At 44.1% G+C, this 17,519-nt stretch overlaps 1 protein-coding gene across 2 annotated transcripts in view; it reads right to left on the minus strand.

The window, feature by feature from the left end:
- Nucleotides 1-17,519, minus strand: part of POLK (DNA polymerase kappa) — a 49,415-nt gene that overhangs the window by 20,318 nt on the left and 11,578 nt on the right. For both annotated transcript variants that reach the window (XM_069962778.1, XM_069962776.1), the window contains exons 4-11: nt 14,481-14,633; nt 14,219-14,350; nt 12,509-12,674; nt 10,521-10,769; nt 9,923-10,047; nt 7,407-7,573; nt 6,555-6,587; nt 5,129-5,225 (exon numbers count right to left, since the gene is read on the minus strand). In XM_069962778.1, the coding sequence (XP_069818879.1) occupies nt 5,129-5,225; nt 6,555-6,587; nt 7,407-7,573; nt 9,923-10,047; nt 10,521-10,769; nt 12,509-12,674; nt 14,219-14,350; nt 14,481-14,633 (1,122 nt within the window). The remainder of the gene's footprint in view (nt 1-5,128; nt 5,226-6,554; nt 6,588-7,406; nt 7,574-9,922; nt 10,048-10,520; nt 10,770-12,508; nt 12,675-14,218; nt 14,351-14,480; nt 14,634-17,519) is intronic.

A 17,519-nucleotide genomic window follows, 5' to 3' on the forward strand; every position in this document is an offset into this window, starting at 1 on the left:
CATCTATATGGGGGGGGAGATAAGGGGGGGCACATAAAAGAGGCATCTATATGGGGGGGATAATGGGGGCAACATAAAGGAGGCATCTATATGGGGGGGGATAAGGGGGCAACATAAAGGAGGCATCTATATGGGGGGAAATATAAGGAGGGGACTACATGGGGGCATCTACTATAGGGGGACTACACAGAGAGGGGCACCCAAGGAGATGCACATGGGGCCATCTATATGGAAGACTGAGCAAGGGGCCATCTGTACACAGAGGGGGGCATATTCTATAAGGTGGATCAGATAGAGTCAGCCTACCTACTAAATGAGGCTGTAAAGGGGCCAATACAGATGTGCAGTTAGTAGAGAGATGAGGATGGTGCCAGTGTGAGGAGCCTAATATGTTTCTCTGGTAGATTCTGTGGATTTGTGGCTCGAAGAAGTTCTCACAATGGCCCAGGAGAGAAGGAGAAGATGATGAAAAGGGAAGAACTCCGATCAATGAAGACGTCCCCTGTGAGTCACCTGATGTAACTTTCATGTTCAGAAAGTTAAATGTTAAAGGGAACCTGTCACCCCCCGTGCCGGGGTGACAAGCTCCCGACCCCCCGTTAGAGCCCCATATACTTACCTAATCCCGCCGGGTCCCGCTTCTGGAGGTGGTCGGGTGACGGAGATCCCAGCCGCTGCAGCCCGGCGCGCGCGCTGAGAGATGAGTCCAACACCCATAGAGAATGACAGGAGAGTCCAGCGCTCCGTCATTCTCTATGAGCGTTGGACTCATCTCTCAGCGCGCGCCGGGCTGCAGCGGCTGAGATCTCCGTCACCCGACCACCTCCAGAAGCGGGACCCGGCGGGATTAGGTAAGTATATGGGGCTCTAACGGGGGGTCGGGAGCCTGTCACCCCGGCATGGGGGGTGACAGGTTCCCTTTAAGGAACTGTCAATACAGACATTTGAATCTGAATAATAATAATTACATTTGATGACATTGGAATGTTTTTGTAAGAGCTTTTCTTGTGGAAACCCTGATGCGGCCCAGCCTCACCCAGACTCTACCTCCAGCGGCCCCCGGGTAAATTGAGTTTGAGACCCCTGCTCTACACAGACACATAGCATAGATGCAGACACACACATGCAGATTCCATATATACCTTTACTAGCACACAGACAGACACACACACATTTAAGCAATGGAAAGTGAAAAAATGGAGGTCAGCTCACCTTGTTGTTGTATAGTTCGGATATCAATGCATTGAGGGAGGGTGCACGGTTCCAGGCGGTGGCTAGCCGTCAATAGGTAAATGGAATGGAAAGAAGGTGCGGATCCAGCACTCCAAGGTAAGTTAAAAATCTTATGTTTTATTCAATCATGTTAAAATACAGCAGAGCTATGTGTGCTGTGTGGCCCAGTAGATTGACGCGTTTCGCGCATGCGCGCTTAGTCATAATCTGGTGAATGATGTACAAGTGTGAGTTTAAAAACAAGTTGCGGCCAATGGAAGTATTCCCAGTGCTAGCACTAGCAGGTGGAATGGGTGCATGTAGTTAATGTGTTAACCCTATGTTAGCATCACTTCAGGTGTTAGGCGGCTGGTAACATTGTAACATTGTAATATGTTATATATAATAAAATATGTATAAAGATATGTACTACATGTGTAATGCCGCGATTTCCCTGATTGTCTCCATCAGGGAAATCGCGGCATTACACATGTAGTACATATCTTTATACATATTTTATTATATATAACATATTACAATGTTACAATGTTACCAGCCGCCTAACACCTGAAGTGATGCTAACATAGGGTTAACACATTAACTACATGCACCCATTCCACCTGCTAGTGCTAGCACTGGGAATACTTCCATTGGCCGCAACTTGTTTTTAAACTCACACTTGTACATCATTCACCAGATTATGACTAAGCGCGCATGCGCGAAACGCGTCAATCTACTGGGCCACACAGCACACATAGCTCTGCTGTATTTTAACATGATTGAATAAAACATAAGATTTTTAACTTACCTTGGAGTGCTGGATCCGCACCTTCTTTCCATTCCACACACACATTTATTCATAAGCACACACATGCAGATTGCACAGATATATGATCAGAGGCACAAACACACACACACACACACTTACTTTTTATCCTTGAGGTCCCCATTGATACAGTGCTCAGATACAGATTATAAGTGACACGTCTAATAGCTCAGATACGGATATCACTAACACGTCTATAGCTCAGATACGGATTATCAGTGACACGTCTATAGCTCAGATACGGATATCAGTGACACGTCTATAGCTCAGATACGGATATCAGTGACACGTCTATAGCTCAGATACGGATATCAGTGACACGTCTATAGCTCAGATACGGATTATCAGAGACACGTCTATAGCTCAGATATGGATATCAAAGACACGTCTATAGCTCAGATACGGATATCAGTGACACGTCTATAGCTCAGATACGGATATCAGTGACACGTCTATAGCTCAGATACGGATTATCAGTGACACGTCTATAGCTCAGATACGGATATCAAAGACACGTCTATAGCTCAGATACGGATATCAGTGACACGTCTATAGCTCAGATACGGATATCAGTGACACGTCTATTGCTCAGATACGGATTATCAGTGACACGTCTATAGCTCAGATACGGATTATCAGTGACACGTCTATAGCTCAAATACGGATTATCAGTGACACGTCTATAGCTCAGACACGGATATCAGAGACACGTCTATAGCTCAGATACGGATATCAAAGACACGTCTATAGCTCAAATACGGATTATCAGTGACACACACTACACACACACACTCTCTCACACACACACACACACACTCTCTCACACACACACACACTCTCTCACACACACACACTCTCTCACACACACACACACTCTCTCACACACACACACACTCTCTCACACACACACACTCTCTCACACACACACACACACACACACACTCTCTCACACACACACACTCTCTCACACACACACACACTCTCTCACACACACACACACTCTCTCTCACACACACACACTCTCTCACACACACACACTCTCTCTCAGACACACACTCTCTCACACACACACTCTCTCACACACACACTCTCTCACACACACACTCTCTCACACACACACTCTCTCACACACACACACTCTCTCACACACACACTCTCTCACACACACACTCTCTCACACACACACTCTCTCACACACACACTCTCTCACACACACTTACTTTCTATCCTTGAGGCCCCAGGGGGGTCACTAGTGAAGTCTCTGCTCCCAGTCAGCAGCCTGCAGCCCCTCCTCCTTTGCCCCGACTGCAGAGCTGTATACTGGAGGGAACAGTCGTCACAGCTGGGAGGGGGAGGGAGGGGGAGGCAGGAGAGAGGAGAGGGGCCCGCTGCATCTTCCTGTCACCTGGAAGAGCACACTGGCCGGAAGTCACCAGCTCCGCACGAGCCTGGGAGCTGCTGAGGAGGGGGCCGGTCCATTGTGGAGGGAGGGGGGGGGGATTCTGCAGCCCGGTCCACAGACAGTGCAGGGGGGAGGAGGGCCTAATGATTTTAGTTAAGTAGAAGGGGCCCCTTGCATCTGTGGGAGCTCTCCCCTCTCCCTGCACTGTCTGTATACCAGGCTTCTCACAAAGTGTAGTGTGTGGGAGACCCGGGCCCCCCCATAGGCCGGGCCCCATACACCTGTACTGCCAGTAATGCCCTGATGGCGGCCCTGCCTGTATCCACACTCCTCCCATTAGTATGCGCCTGTACCCACACTCCTCCTGTTAGTATGCTCCTGCACTCACACTCCTTCTGTTAGTATGCTCCTGTACTCACACTCCTCCTGTTAGTATGCCCCTGTACTCACACTCCTCCCGTTAGTATGCCCCTGTACTCACACTCCTCCTGTTAGTATGCCCCTGTACTCACACTCCTCCTGTTAGTATGCTCCTGTACTCACACTCCTCCTGTTAGTATGCCCCTGTACTCACACTCCTCCTTTTGTATGCCTCTGTACCCACACTCCTCCTGTTAGTATGCTCCTGTACTCACACTCCTTCTGTTAGTATGCTCCTGTACTCACACTCCTCCTGTTAGTATGCCCCTGTACTCACACTCCTCCTGTTAGTATGCTCCTGTACCCACACTCCTCCTGTTAGTATGCTCCTGTACTCACACTCTCCTGTTAGTATGTTCCTGTACTCACACTCCTCCTAACAGGAGAGTGTGAGTACAGGAGCATACTAACAGGAGGAGTGTGAGTACAGGAGCATACTAACAGAAGGAGTGTGAGTACAGGGGCATACTAACAGGAGGAGTGTGAGTACAGGGGCATACTAACAGGAGGAGTGTGAGTACAGGAACATACTGTTAGTATGCCCCTGTACTCACACTCCTCCTGTTAGTATGCCCCTGTACTCACACTCCTCCTGTTAGTATGGTTCTGTACTCACACTTCTCCCGTTAGTATGGTTCTGTACTAACACTCCTCCTGTTAGTATGCTCCTGTACCCACACTCCTCCTGTTAGAATGGTTCTGTACTAACACTCCTCCCATTAGTATGCTCCTGTACTCACACTCCTCCCGTTAGTATGCCCCTGTACTCACACTCCTCCCGTTAGTATGCCCCTGTACTCACACTCCTCCTGTTAGTATGCCCCTGTACCCACACTCCTCCTGTTAGTATGCTCCTGTACCCACACTCCTCCTGTTAGTATGCCCCTGTACCCACACTCCTCCTGTTAGTATGCTCCTGTACCCACACTACTCCTGTTAGTATGCTCCTGTACTCACACTCTTCCTGTTAGTATGTTCCTGTACTCACACTCCTCCTGTTAGTATGCCCCTGTACTCACACTCCTCCTGTTAGTATGGTTCTGTACTAACACTCCTCCTGTTAGTATGCTCCTGTACCCACACTCCTCCTGTTAGTATGGTTCTGTACTAACACTCCTCCCATTAGTATGCTCCTGTACTCACACTCCTCCTGTTAGTATGCTCCTGTACTCACACTCCTCCTGTAGTATGCGCCTGTATTCACACTTCTCCTTTTAGCAAAGCCAGTAATAATTTGGATTCAGTCTTTAAGAGGACGTTTCACTAACCTTCAATCCTTCCTTACTGAGGTCTTTTGCAAGATCCTTGCAGAGCTCCTGACACAGCTCATACTGTTCCTTAGCCAAGCTCATTTCACTGAAGGTCCTGAAATTAACCATTGAGAAGATGATCATTTATTAGTTACTACATATAAACATTAAAGGGGTTAACTGGTGATACAAAAAATGTATAGATATTTTGGGGTACATTTGAGTACATTATAAAACAAGAAAAACGTATACTCAACTGCCCCGATCCCCCACAGCTGCTGTGCCAATGCTTTCCATCCTCTCGGCTACTTCCTGGTTGCTGAAGACGCACCTTTCCTGCAGGAACTGTCCAATTCAGCCAATTACTGACTGATGCAGGACATCAGTGCGGCTAGTGATTGGATAAGCTCGGCAGATCATGTTGGGATGGCACATTTTTAGGAGCCAAGAAGTAACTGAGGATTTGCCAGCATTGGTGTGGTGACGGTGAGGAATCAGTGCAGGTGGATATAAGTTCTATTTTTATTTTTACCCCACCCCCCAACCATATATTATTATTTTTAACCAGCAAAACATCCTTGGTCAATGCAGTTCATAATAAAATATATACAACTAGAAAGGGTAGAAAGTTAGGGCTCTATTTATTGAAACTGCATATTATTCAGTATTTTCTGTAAGTGCTTTTTTCTCTGGCAGCTGGGCGTCTCATTGGAGAAGCTCGGAAGAATGACAGAGGCTTCAGCGACTTCTGGGGCCTCTGCCATTCTCCCGAAGCTCTCTCGGCAGCCGAGCGTCTTGGATATGACACTCGGCTGCCGGGAGAGCTTCTGGGACCTCCGGCGCAGACAATGTGCATCACACTGCCTGCATCGGGAATGTGACTGGAGACACGCGGCTGCCGGGAACGGGTCACGGGTGAGTTGAATCGTGGTTTTTATTTACAGGGGTCACCGCATACGGTGGGGATGCGGACGTTTTTGAAACCACCCACCCACTGTATGCGGCAACCATATCCAGCATATAAGATGACCACCGACTTTTATGAAGATTTTTCGGGGTTAAAAAGTCGTCTTATATGCCGGAAAATATGACATAAGTTTATCATTAAAAACACTTCCCTCCTGAAACTTATTTCACTTTTTTACATATTTAAAGGTTCTGATATTATAGATTAAATTCTCCAAGTCTTTCGAGCCAAGCATAGAACTTGCCTTTACTACCGCCTGGTTGAACTGGTGACTCATTTTAAGGCTGTCAGAATTCACTAACCCTAATTCCTTTTCTTCAGAAGTCTTTGCTAACACAGAAGTGCTGTTATGATACTCGGAGAGCGGATTCCTTCTCGCCAAGTTGTTTTCCACCATTTTTCTAAGTAAAGCTAAACCAGGTTCCATGTTACATACCTCCAGGAAAGTGCATAAAATTATTCATATAGAAAACATACCTTTCTGTGCTCATGCTTTTTCTTTCTCCATCTCTGTCAAACAAAAATATACATATATTTTTTAAATACTTATTGTACAAATATTCTGCAGTTGCCTAAACAACATTGAATTAGGGATCTGGCATTCATTACTTCGAGGTGTAAAATGAAAAATTTAAGCGAATATATGAAACTTTGAAATATGTATTACAGAAAAAAGTGCCTCTTTGTCCGCTCATCAGTGAGGTTTCCTCACTTAAGTATAAGGTTGCAGTTGCCCAGAGAAGTCTATTAAGAGGGGACAGGGAATGGTTAGAGAGACAGAGAAACTGCACTGGCTTGTGGTGAGTATCTAATCTCATCCCAGTACTTGATTTACAGTTTACACTGTTCAACAATGCTCGATCATGTTTTCCATGCTGCTACTACTTCTGAGGTTATGCTAAATACAATACAGGAACAGGATGTGTATGCAGTGTATAGGAGGCATCATAGCAGCAAGTCTCCCCCACTTGCATAGGAACAACTTAAAAAATAAAAGGGAGAGGGCTGCAGAGGTGCAAAATGCAACAAAGAGCATTGAGGCTGCAAACACACACAGGTTATTTTGAGAAAACTGCCACTCCAGTTTTTGTGCCAAATCAAGAAGTGGATTCAAATGGGATGGACACTATAAAGGGAGGACTTGTACTTTCTTTTTATGTTGGATCCTCTTCTGGTTTTGGCACAAAAACTGCAGTGGCAGTTTTCCGAAAATAACCTGTGTGTGTTTGTAGCCTCATGGTTAGTTAGCATTTAACAAAAAAAAAAAAAGACACTTCTGTGTGACATTATGGTGATGGAGGTAATCTAAGCACACAAATATCCACTCACTTTTCTATGTGTGTTGATCCAAGGCCCAGGGAAATGTGTAAAAAGTTATGCCAAGAAACATCAGAGAACAATAGAGAGAGAAGCGCCCTCTGTTGGTACAGATCAGTACATGTTGTAATTCCAAGAGCTTGTAACATTTTCTCAGTGACTTTTCCTATGCCTGGAACCTACAGTAAAAAGCACACATCTGTCAGTAACAGTTTAGAGTGAGCTGTCAGCATTACATAGGGTGTAGCAAGCAATTTCTGCTGACTAGTACAATATCTTCCAGGAGCTGCTGTGTTTTCATGCCTGACGAATTTTAGTTTTATTACTATTTCGCTGTGTGTGCCAGGAACACACAAAGAATTGCGGTGTAAAAACTGTGTATGTTGGGAATAAGAGAGGATATTATTATAAATTGTAATATAATTTGCTGTAATATAGTTTGCTGATCCAACTTTCAACCACTTCTCTACTAAGTGAAGACAAACTGGGATGTTACTGACTTTTTCCAGGCAAATAATGTTGATGACCTGGCACCTGAATACAAATTCCATGTATGTCTTTTGAAGCATAACAAACGGTAAAGTGAAGACAACTTCCTACAAGACATGAAATGCAAAGGCTTCCACATCGGCAGGAGGTCACTGGTTTTGGCCGCCATCTAAGGAAAGGCAGTTGTGCCGCTATAGATCATGTATTCATGAATACAGCATGCTTAGAAAAAAAACAAAAAACAGTATTGAGCATTGCACGATGCTAGACATGTGATTTGTGTTTGCTGTGTCCTGCACATGTTGTGAATTTTCCATTAATTTTGGTAGATTTTACAGTGGAAGCAACAATCTAAGAAGGGGGATGTGCGGCTGATAACAATGCATTTACTTGGCTGTACAAATGATACAGCAATCGTTCATTAAGTATGGCCACACGATTCATCAAGCCTTTTAAAGCCTCTGCAAACAAGTGTTGATCTCTCTCCCAGTGCCTGTTTGCTGCATTCTATCGAGCCATGTAAAAGGGCCCGCATTCATTGTCTGTGTCTAGTACTGTAGCTTAGGGCCTTTTTACATGGGCCAATTAGCATTGCCAGAAACGCTCATTCAGTCGACAATCGCTGATAAAGTGTCAGCGATAAACGGAGGAATGTGAAAACTCCCGCCCGGCTGATCACGTCTTTTAAGCAGTCCTATAAATCACTGTTTACTGGCCGCACATTTTCCTGTTTAAACAGGGGATGTGAGGCCGATAGCAATGTATTTAAATGGCCGCACAAATGATACAGGGATCCTTTGTGCGGCCCAGCCACTCAATTAATTGTGCTGTGTAAAGAAACTGCAAACAAACAATCTCACTAATTGGCACTTGTTTGCCACAGATGGCTGAAGATCTGTTAATGTAAAAGGACCTTAAAGTGAGACTGTCACCCCCTTTTTGCATTCTGACTCCTCTACACAGGTGTAAAGGGGAAATTTAGCACTTTTCATACCCTATTTTACATCATACCTCATAGTGCTTGTTCCAGTAAAAAGTCATCTTTTATCATCTGCAGATTGTCCGGAAAGACGGGGCTTCACGGCAACTGCGCCACTTAGCCCCTCCCACCACACAACCATAGGCCCCGCCCCTCCATTACATAATTGGCACATAGGCCCCACCCCCTCGACGCCAATTGGTATGGCCCGACCTAGAGGGGGTGGGGCCTAGACCTTTAGGCCAGCCTGTTCCAATGGTCGGCGAGGGGGTGGGGCATATGTGCCAATTACGTCACTGAGGGCCACGGTGGGCGGGGCAGGTGGCGCAGTTGCCGTGAAGCCCCGCGCACCATCACCTATAATGTAAAGTAAGGTATGAAAACTGGTAAATTTACCCTTTACATCTATGAAGAGAAGTCAGAATGCAAATTGGGGGTGACAGTGTCATTTTAAGTTTTAGGCTGTGTTCACACTGCGTTTTTGTAATCCATTCAATGTATCCATTTTTAATTGGTTACTATTAACAGACAGAAAAACGTAGTCAATTTGTGTCCGTTAAAAACAACACATCCGTTTCTATCCATTTTTTTTTAATAATGCAAGTCAATGGAAAAACGTATCCAAACAGATGACACACAATTGCATCCGCTTTTGTGAAACCAGCCTTATTCACTTTCATAGAAAATGCTGCAATACCAGATAAGGCCAAAAAAAGCCCATGGGCAAGATTGGAGCTATGGTTCTAAAAAAAAATAACATTTTCTTTTATATTACCACAGATAAACCTTTTATTATTGGAATGTTCTTATCCATTAAAAACCTCTTACTTTACTTGAAGTCAGCCTACAAAGGACATTATATGGATTATATTTATTTTATTAACAGATGACCAGCAGAAAAGCATGTATAAAATGGGAGCAGTAAAGGTCTGCAATGGGACATATGAGCCGCTGTGACAATTTAAATGGTTGATTCATCCAATTATATATCCAAGTTATATTGTCAGTGGATCCTCATGAAAACAATGGAAACTGCCAACATCAATCTAATCAATCCTACCTTCCTTATAGGCAAGTCTTTGATGAAGTCCATTACCGCCTGTCTGTCATGTGGAATTACATACTGCCCATTAGGTTTGTTCTTATCACTGCACACTTTGGCCAACATCATGTTTGGGGCAATGCCTGAAAAAAAAAAAAAACACTGGTAAGACTGGCTGTTCTATCCTAGTAGTATAGTAGACCTTAAATTATAGGCTCAGCACCTGCCAGAGCAAAATGGTATCTCTCTTTAATGTCTATGCAGGGGATTTGAAGCCACAAAAGTGTTAAACAGAAATATAAGAGCCAGAGTGTTAGAATCATATCTCTCTACATGGCATTATTATGTTGGCAGACATTGCCGTCTGGCTAGTATTGCCTGTGGGCATCTGGGCATGACGTCCAGATTCATAACAAATGGGGCATTTGCAAAGAAACAACCAGAACAGAAAGGTATAAGATCCAAGCAGTCAAGAATTATATCCGCAGAGCAGCAGACCTTAGTATCTTGGCTGTCACATGCTGGTGTAGACAGCAGCCAGAAGTGAGGTATAGAGTATTGCTGCAATTTTGGGTATGTTAGGTGAAAGAGAACGCATAACCAGCCGGTGATTTACCTGCACTGGCGGTCAGCGTGGTTTTCTGTTCTATACGAAACCTCATTTCCCTTACAGCTTCCTCTGCCGATGTTCCAAAGACAAACACTTTTCCCCCTGGTTGTTCTTCATTCTCACATTCTGTATTGTGTTTGGAAAGCTCATGACAAAGCTCATGGTCTGGTAAAAAGGTAGGACTGTCTTCAAAAAGAACCGGTGATGTGCACAGTGTTTCTTCTGGTTCACACTTGGCCTTAGTACTCTCTGCATCTAAAATCACCAATAGTATAAAAAATTGATACATGGCAGAAATGGTCACTTTATAAGAGTCTAAAATATTCATGGTACACTAAAGAAGACTATGATGGTCTACGCTCAGGATAGGCTATCAATGTGTGATTGATGAAGGTTTAACCTCCAGGACTTCCATTGTTCAGCACAATGAACGGCATGCAGTCAGGGCTGTGGAGTCGGAGTAGTGGAGTCGGAGCTAGTTTTGGCTGGAGTCGGAGTTGGAGATTGTTTTGGCTGGAGTCGGAGTCGGAAAAAGAAATGTACCGACTTCGACTCCAGCTTTAAAAAAATCTTAAGAAAATGTAGAATTGAATTTTGATATGAATTTTACAAGTTTTGCTCATGAATATATATTATGAGCAACATTCTAATAGGACACTGGCACTATTACATAAGGGGGGGGGGTCGGGGAAAAGTTGTCAGTCACTATTTGGCAGTTTGTTTCTGAGCTGGAATCCATTGTGTGGGGGGAGATCTGTGCTGTTCTCTTCCTGAATGCTGGATGACTGTATATGAGCAGCAGTGTAATATGAAGATATCCTGTGTAATATAGAGGAGGAGGAGAAGACATAAGTAGTGTAGCAGTAACCTCTGTCCTCAATGTGGTGTTTTCTCTCTGGGAGAAGATTGTGTGTTTTTCTTTAGTGTTCTATGGCTGCAGGTGTGTGTGTGTGTGTGTGTGTGTGTGCGTGTGTGCGCGCGCGCACTATGGCTGCAGTAGGCTGTGTGTGCTATGACTGCAGCAGGCTGTGTGTGTATGCTATAGCTGCAGCAGGCTGTGTGTGTGTGTGTGCGCGCTATGGCTGCAGCAGGCTGTGTGTATATGTGCTATGGCTGCAGCAAGCTGTGTGTGTGCGCACTATGACTGCAGCAGGCTGTGTATGTGTGCTGTGGCCGCAGCAAGCCAAGTGTGTGTGTGTGTGTGTGTGCTATAGCTAAAGCAGGCTGTGTGGGTGTGTGCGCGTGCTATTGCGTGCCCCCACAGTGACCTTCTATATCACTGTGTGACCCCTCTCTATATCACTATGGCTGACCTCTATATTACAGGTATCTGGCATTGTTAGCAGTGTTTCTTTAAGTATGGTGAATATTAAGTTATAAACATAGAAGACTGTCAGCAGGAAAAGACCACCTGCTCCATCTAGTCTAGTTGTGAGTAGTTCAGGACATGGAGGCTGGAGACTGGCTGCATCCACTGCACAAACAGGAGAAGCTGCTTTATATACAGTATTCCTTTATTCCCTCAGAAGTCGCCCCAGGATCATGTAGGACATTAGGGAGAAGCTGCTGAGCCAGTGTGATAAATAACTCCCCTGGTATATGACTGGCCATTTATGAAGGAGCAGGAGTCAGAGTTGGAGTCGGTCCTGATAAAATTCATGAGTCGGAGTTGCGGCTTACGACTCCACAGCCCTGCATGCAGTAATACAATACTCCGTAATTGTGCTGATCAGTGGGGATTCCAGATAGTGTATTAATGTTATAGTCCTAAAGGACCTTTGCAACACTAGGCAGACAAAAACAAGGGCACTTAGCAAATAGATGTCCAAAGTGGTGGAGAGCAGGATCGGCCTAGATCACGGACGTAGATAGATAAATATCAAAACTTTAAAACTAGTCTGACAACCATGTAAAATAATCTGATCACAAAATCACACACAACATCCAACTAAGAAAGTGACAGTATAACAAGATATAACTCCAGGGCTTTATACCTGCTAATGGCTTTTCATTTTCAACATTTCCTTTTCTAACAACAAAACTTCTCCGCTCTTCTGGCAAAGTCAGTCGTTCTTCTAAATGATCAGTGATATCCAAGTAGGCCTCATCAAGGCTTAAAGGTAGAAAGTTGGGATCATACTCAGAAAATATTTCTCGAACCTGGGGAAAAAATATTATACATATATATTTAATATGGGTTTAAAACAAAGGTTTCTAGTTGTCCTGGCAAGCTGGAAGATGTAGTTTGGCAGCAACAGTGGAGTTGGAAATTACAAAATTCTAAAGGGGGGTCACTAACTTGGCTCACCAGCAAAGCAGAAGTTTTACTTTCACAGAATCTGAAATGCCACAGGGTGAAGAACACTATTCTAGAATATTACTTGTCTTCTACTTTACCTCTGTATTTTTTCAACTGTAAACAATAGTCTAGCCTGAAAACAGATTTTGAAATACTAAAAATATCACAAAAGAAAAAAATTAAAAGAACAGAAAGGCGCTCCAAAAAGGTCTATAATGCTAAACAGTATTAAAAAAAATCATGGAAAAATATAGGGCAGAGACTTAATGATTGCCCCATGTTCTTGTGGATTTCATTAAGACTTCCCAATTTCCTTTTTAAACTCCAAGAAAAACAATCACAGAAATATAACCTAGCGTGTGTAGTTGTGTTTCTAAGGTAGGACGATTAGATTTAGGCTGCATCATGGACAGGGATTGTTAAATATATGGTCTGTTATTGACGATAATACAAAAATTTCTTGCATTTTACAGATTTTATTAAGGGGTTGTCAAGAAATACATTTTTATATACAAGACCAGTGGGGTTAAAATAAAAAAGGACATACTTACCTCCCCTAATCCCCTGCAGCCTCCGCTCCTGGTTCCTGATTCCATCTTGTTCCTGTGAAGTGTTGTCTAAGCAGCAGCTTCCCTGCTCAGCCAATCACTGGTTACAGTAGTATGCCACCTTAATCAGTGATTAAAGGGGTAGTGCGGCGCTACGAAATTATTCACAGAATAACACACATTACAAAGTTATACAACTTTGTAACGTATGTTATTTCTGTGAATCGCCCCCTTCCCGTGTCCCACCACCCCCGCACGTGTACCCGGAAATGTGGTGCATTATACATTACCTGATCCGTGTCACGCATGTCCGCCATCTTGTGCCAGGACGTCCGGCCGAACTGCTCCGACCGTCCCTAGTGCCAGCCGCCTTCTGCAACGTCATCAGATGCTCAGCCGCGATTGGCTGAGCATAACTGTGCTCAGCCAATTGCGGCTGAGCACAGTTATAATGCGGCAGAGGGGGGCCGGCATCAGGGACGGCGGCAGCGATTCGGCCAGCCTCCCGAAGATGACGTCCTGGCACAAGATGGCGGACATGTGCGACACGGATCAGGTAATGTATAATGCACCACACTTCCGGGAACACGTGCAGGGGTGGTGGGACACGGGAAGGGGGCGATTCACAGACATAACATACATTACAAAGTTGTATAACTTTGTAATGTGTGTTATTCTGTAAATAATTGTTTATCGCGCACTACCCCTTTAACTGAGCAAACAAGGAAGAAGTGGGGCACCAGGAGCGCTGTTACAGGGGACCAGGTAAGGTGAGTAAGACCTAATTTTACCACTAGCTGTATATAAAAAAAATTAATTCGCAGACAGCCCTGTTATTACAATTTTCTAGGACATACCTCTTTACTTACTGCCCGATATTTGTCAAAGTTTAGTGGGACAATATGTAAATCTGGACACAACTTCTTTGCAATGAATCCTGGCATAGCTGCACGTACGCCAAACCTTCTTGCTAAATAGTTTGATGTGGACTGCAAGGAAAAAAGAAAACAATAGATAAATAAATGAACCCCTGACCTGAACGACTAAAAATACCATGGATACGTTCACACCGCATAGATCATTAGCAATACCAATTATATGGCTACAGGTGTGACTTACCAACATGCTCATGGATCCAACAGCCATGGGTTTATTTCTCAGTTCAGGATTGTCTCTCATTTCCACCGCAGCATAAAATGCATCCATGTCAACGTGCACAATAACACGGCTCAGATCACGACTCCGCTCAAGGTCTACAGCCAGCTTGTCCACCTATTCAAAATTGTTGTAGGAGAAAAACCATTAAAGGGGTTGTACAGTTTTAAACATTTTTCTCCTAATCTGACCCTTTGCCAAAGTTATACATACCGCCCATGTGCTTCCAGTACCAGAATGGTCATTTCCCCTGACTTTGACCCCCTCTCCAGCTGCACAGGAAGTTCTGGCGTTCTAAAATTTTGTCGTCACATACTTTTCTCTGTCCTCCATTTTGTGCCAATACGTCACAGAAGGTGGGCAGTCTTGGCAGTGAGACAGTCTTTCCTAATTGGTCCCCTTTCTGATGGCTAATTTAAATACCTGGGCGTCTGAATTTCCATTGGTCTGTCAAAGAGCTGCCAGTGTGGTTATGTGATCTCCCTGTATGTCCATACAAGCTGTGCTGGATTACAGCCTCTTCCTGATGTAGCAGAGCGGAGTTTCACTACAGTGCTGCCGTGTTTCTGGAGATACGCTTGCTCCAGGAACATTGCAGCACAGTAGTGGAACTCAGCTCTGCTACATCAGGAAGAACAGCAGAGCTTATATGTACATGACCCTGCCGGCTGGGTCACCTCCTCCCCCCTCATCAGCACGTTGCCTAGCTCTCTGCAGCCCCCACTCGTCACGCTGCCTACCCCTCTGCAGCCCCCACCGTGCGGCTTACCTCTGACCGGCAAAAGGATCCTCTGGATGCCGCCCACCCTTCTGGACCCTCTGCCGGCCAAGAATACATGCAATGTAGCAGGGCTGAGTTCCACTATGGTGCTTTCATGTTTCTGGAGAAAGCTTACCTCCAGGATCATGAAAGCACCGTAGTGGAACTCAGCTCTGCTACATCTAGAAGATTCTGTAATCCAGTGGCAGTCGGCTGCCCTGCATTGCCTACATGCTGTTATGTTTATCTGGATAACAGCATGTAGGCAATGCAGAGCAGCCAACTGCCATTGGATTACTGGGATTTACATAGCTGGACTTTTCTGTCTAGTAAGAACTCCCCTGGGCTTTTGGAGCTAAGTTCAATACTAATAGAAAGACAGCTATCTCAGTGCTAGAGAGTTTAATCTGTAAAAACTAGGTGAAACCAGACTGAGTAGCTCGATACAACCATGCACTTAGCTTAACCACCTTAAATCCTGTGACAGGTCAGCTTTAAGGCTATGGATATTGGAGGGCTGAGTGCTTGACATATTGCTATTGTCTGGAATAGGGACATCACAACACAATAATTATGAGGGGCCATCAAACACATTTATATTAGGGTGCTCTTAGACATGGCGATACTGCATGTATTCCTTTATTAAGGTCTGGAATCCTGGACACTTTTTTGGCATGGGATTGGGTAGAAAAGAGCAAAGATCAGTAGTCTACAGATCACATGTGGGTTCCGATCTAACGTAATAACAAAAATTACACTCAAATATATAAATGTATAATGTATATAAATCTGGAGGCCAAATGTGGAGTACTGCTCATTTCAGACTTGTTTATGAGACTTTTCTCACACTGGTATTGCTGGTTATGTGCATTTCAGCTTGTCTTATGATTTCCACAACTCATAACACTCTTGATCCAGGCATGACCAAAACCTGTGACTGGCTCACAACACACTCCTCACACCAACAATAGGAGATCTGTCTGATAGCTTGCGGTCAAGTTCCCTTAAACCTTGACCTTCTAGATTCAGCAAGCCAGCCAAAAAACAAGGATAAACTCTGTTTTGAAACAAAGTACAATCCAGTCCTTGTGTTACCAAGTGTGAAACAGCAGGGTGTATAGAAGACTATGTTCTTTTCTAGATAAAAATAAAATTTAAATGTCTATTCACATTCAGGTCTCAGTTATGACAATCAAAAAACCTTTAAAAAAAAATTTCCATTTTTCCCCTGGAGCCTTTTATGGCCCTTTAGGGCCAGTTCACACTGAGCAAATTCGGCGGAATCCGGCCTGCCTCAAATTTGCTCAGTGTGAACTGGCCCTTACGAAGGCTGAAGGAAGCAGATAACTGGTGTCGATCTCTGTGATTGACAATTATTTGATCATTCATACAGCCATTTAAATCCATCATTACTGTCAGCACATCATCTCTTTACACAGGGTGATGTGCGGCTGATAATGATAATTTAAATGGCAACACAAAAGATTCAGTCAAAGAACAAGCACATGATGGTTCATTGGATGATTGCTGGCCCCTTTACAGGGCAGATTATCAGGAACTATGTATTACGGTTTTTGAAGTGTACACAGCCAAAGATACATCCCAAATGCATACTGCTGTTTTTCCAGCTGTAAAATTACAACTATAGTTAACTACTGTTATGTCTATTATGACTTTCTTCACCACCATTGAGGTGGAACAGTGACATCCACATGACGTCTGCAGTGCCCTCTGCCCAAGTATCTTTTACAAGTGCAAGGGGCAGAGTATACATTCAAGTTTGTTTTTTTTTAACATAACTGAAAAACTACAAAAGTAAAAACAAAACAGTAGAAACAATCCCACACGGGTAGGAAGCAGTAAACTGGTGTTCCTACACAAAGAAAACAGAATTGTATCTTGAGGTTAAAGTCTACAACATAAACTAACAAAGAAAATCTATGAATACTGCAGTCTAGACATAAAGCAAATAATCAGGTACATGAACAAGGGAAATTGACATTTCGGACCAGTTCACACTGAGCAAAATAGGCGTAACAATCGTGTCTGCCTCAGTGTCAACCAGTGTCTCTATGGGAGGGCTCGCTTGACATGTCAATTCTTTGAGCAGAGACAATGTTTAACACTGAGGCAGGCAGGATTCTGCTGCGGAATTCTGCCAAATATGCTCAGTATAAACAGGCCCTTAGGTGAACAATATATAAAAGCGATCATAATTAAAAAATGCCAAAGAGCAGTGTTGG

Source organism: Dendropsophus ebraccatus, chromosome 3, assembly GCF_027789765.1.
Source record: "Dendropsophus ebraccatus isolate aDenEbr1 chromosome 3, aDenEbr1.pat, whole genome shotgun sequence".
Taxonomy (NCBI): Eukaryota; Metazoa; Chordata; class Amphibia; order Anura; family Hylidae; genus Dendropsophus; species Dendropsophus ebraccatus.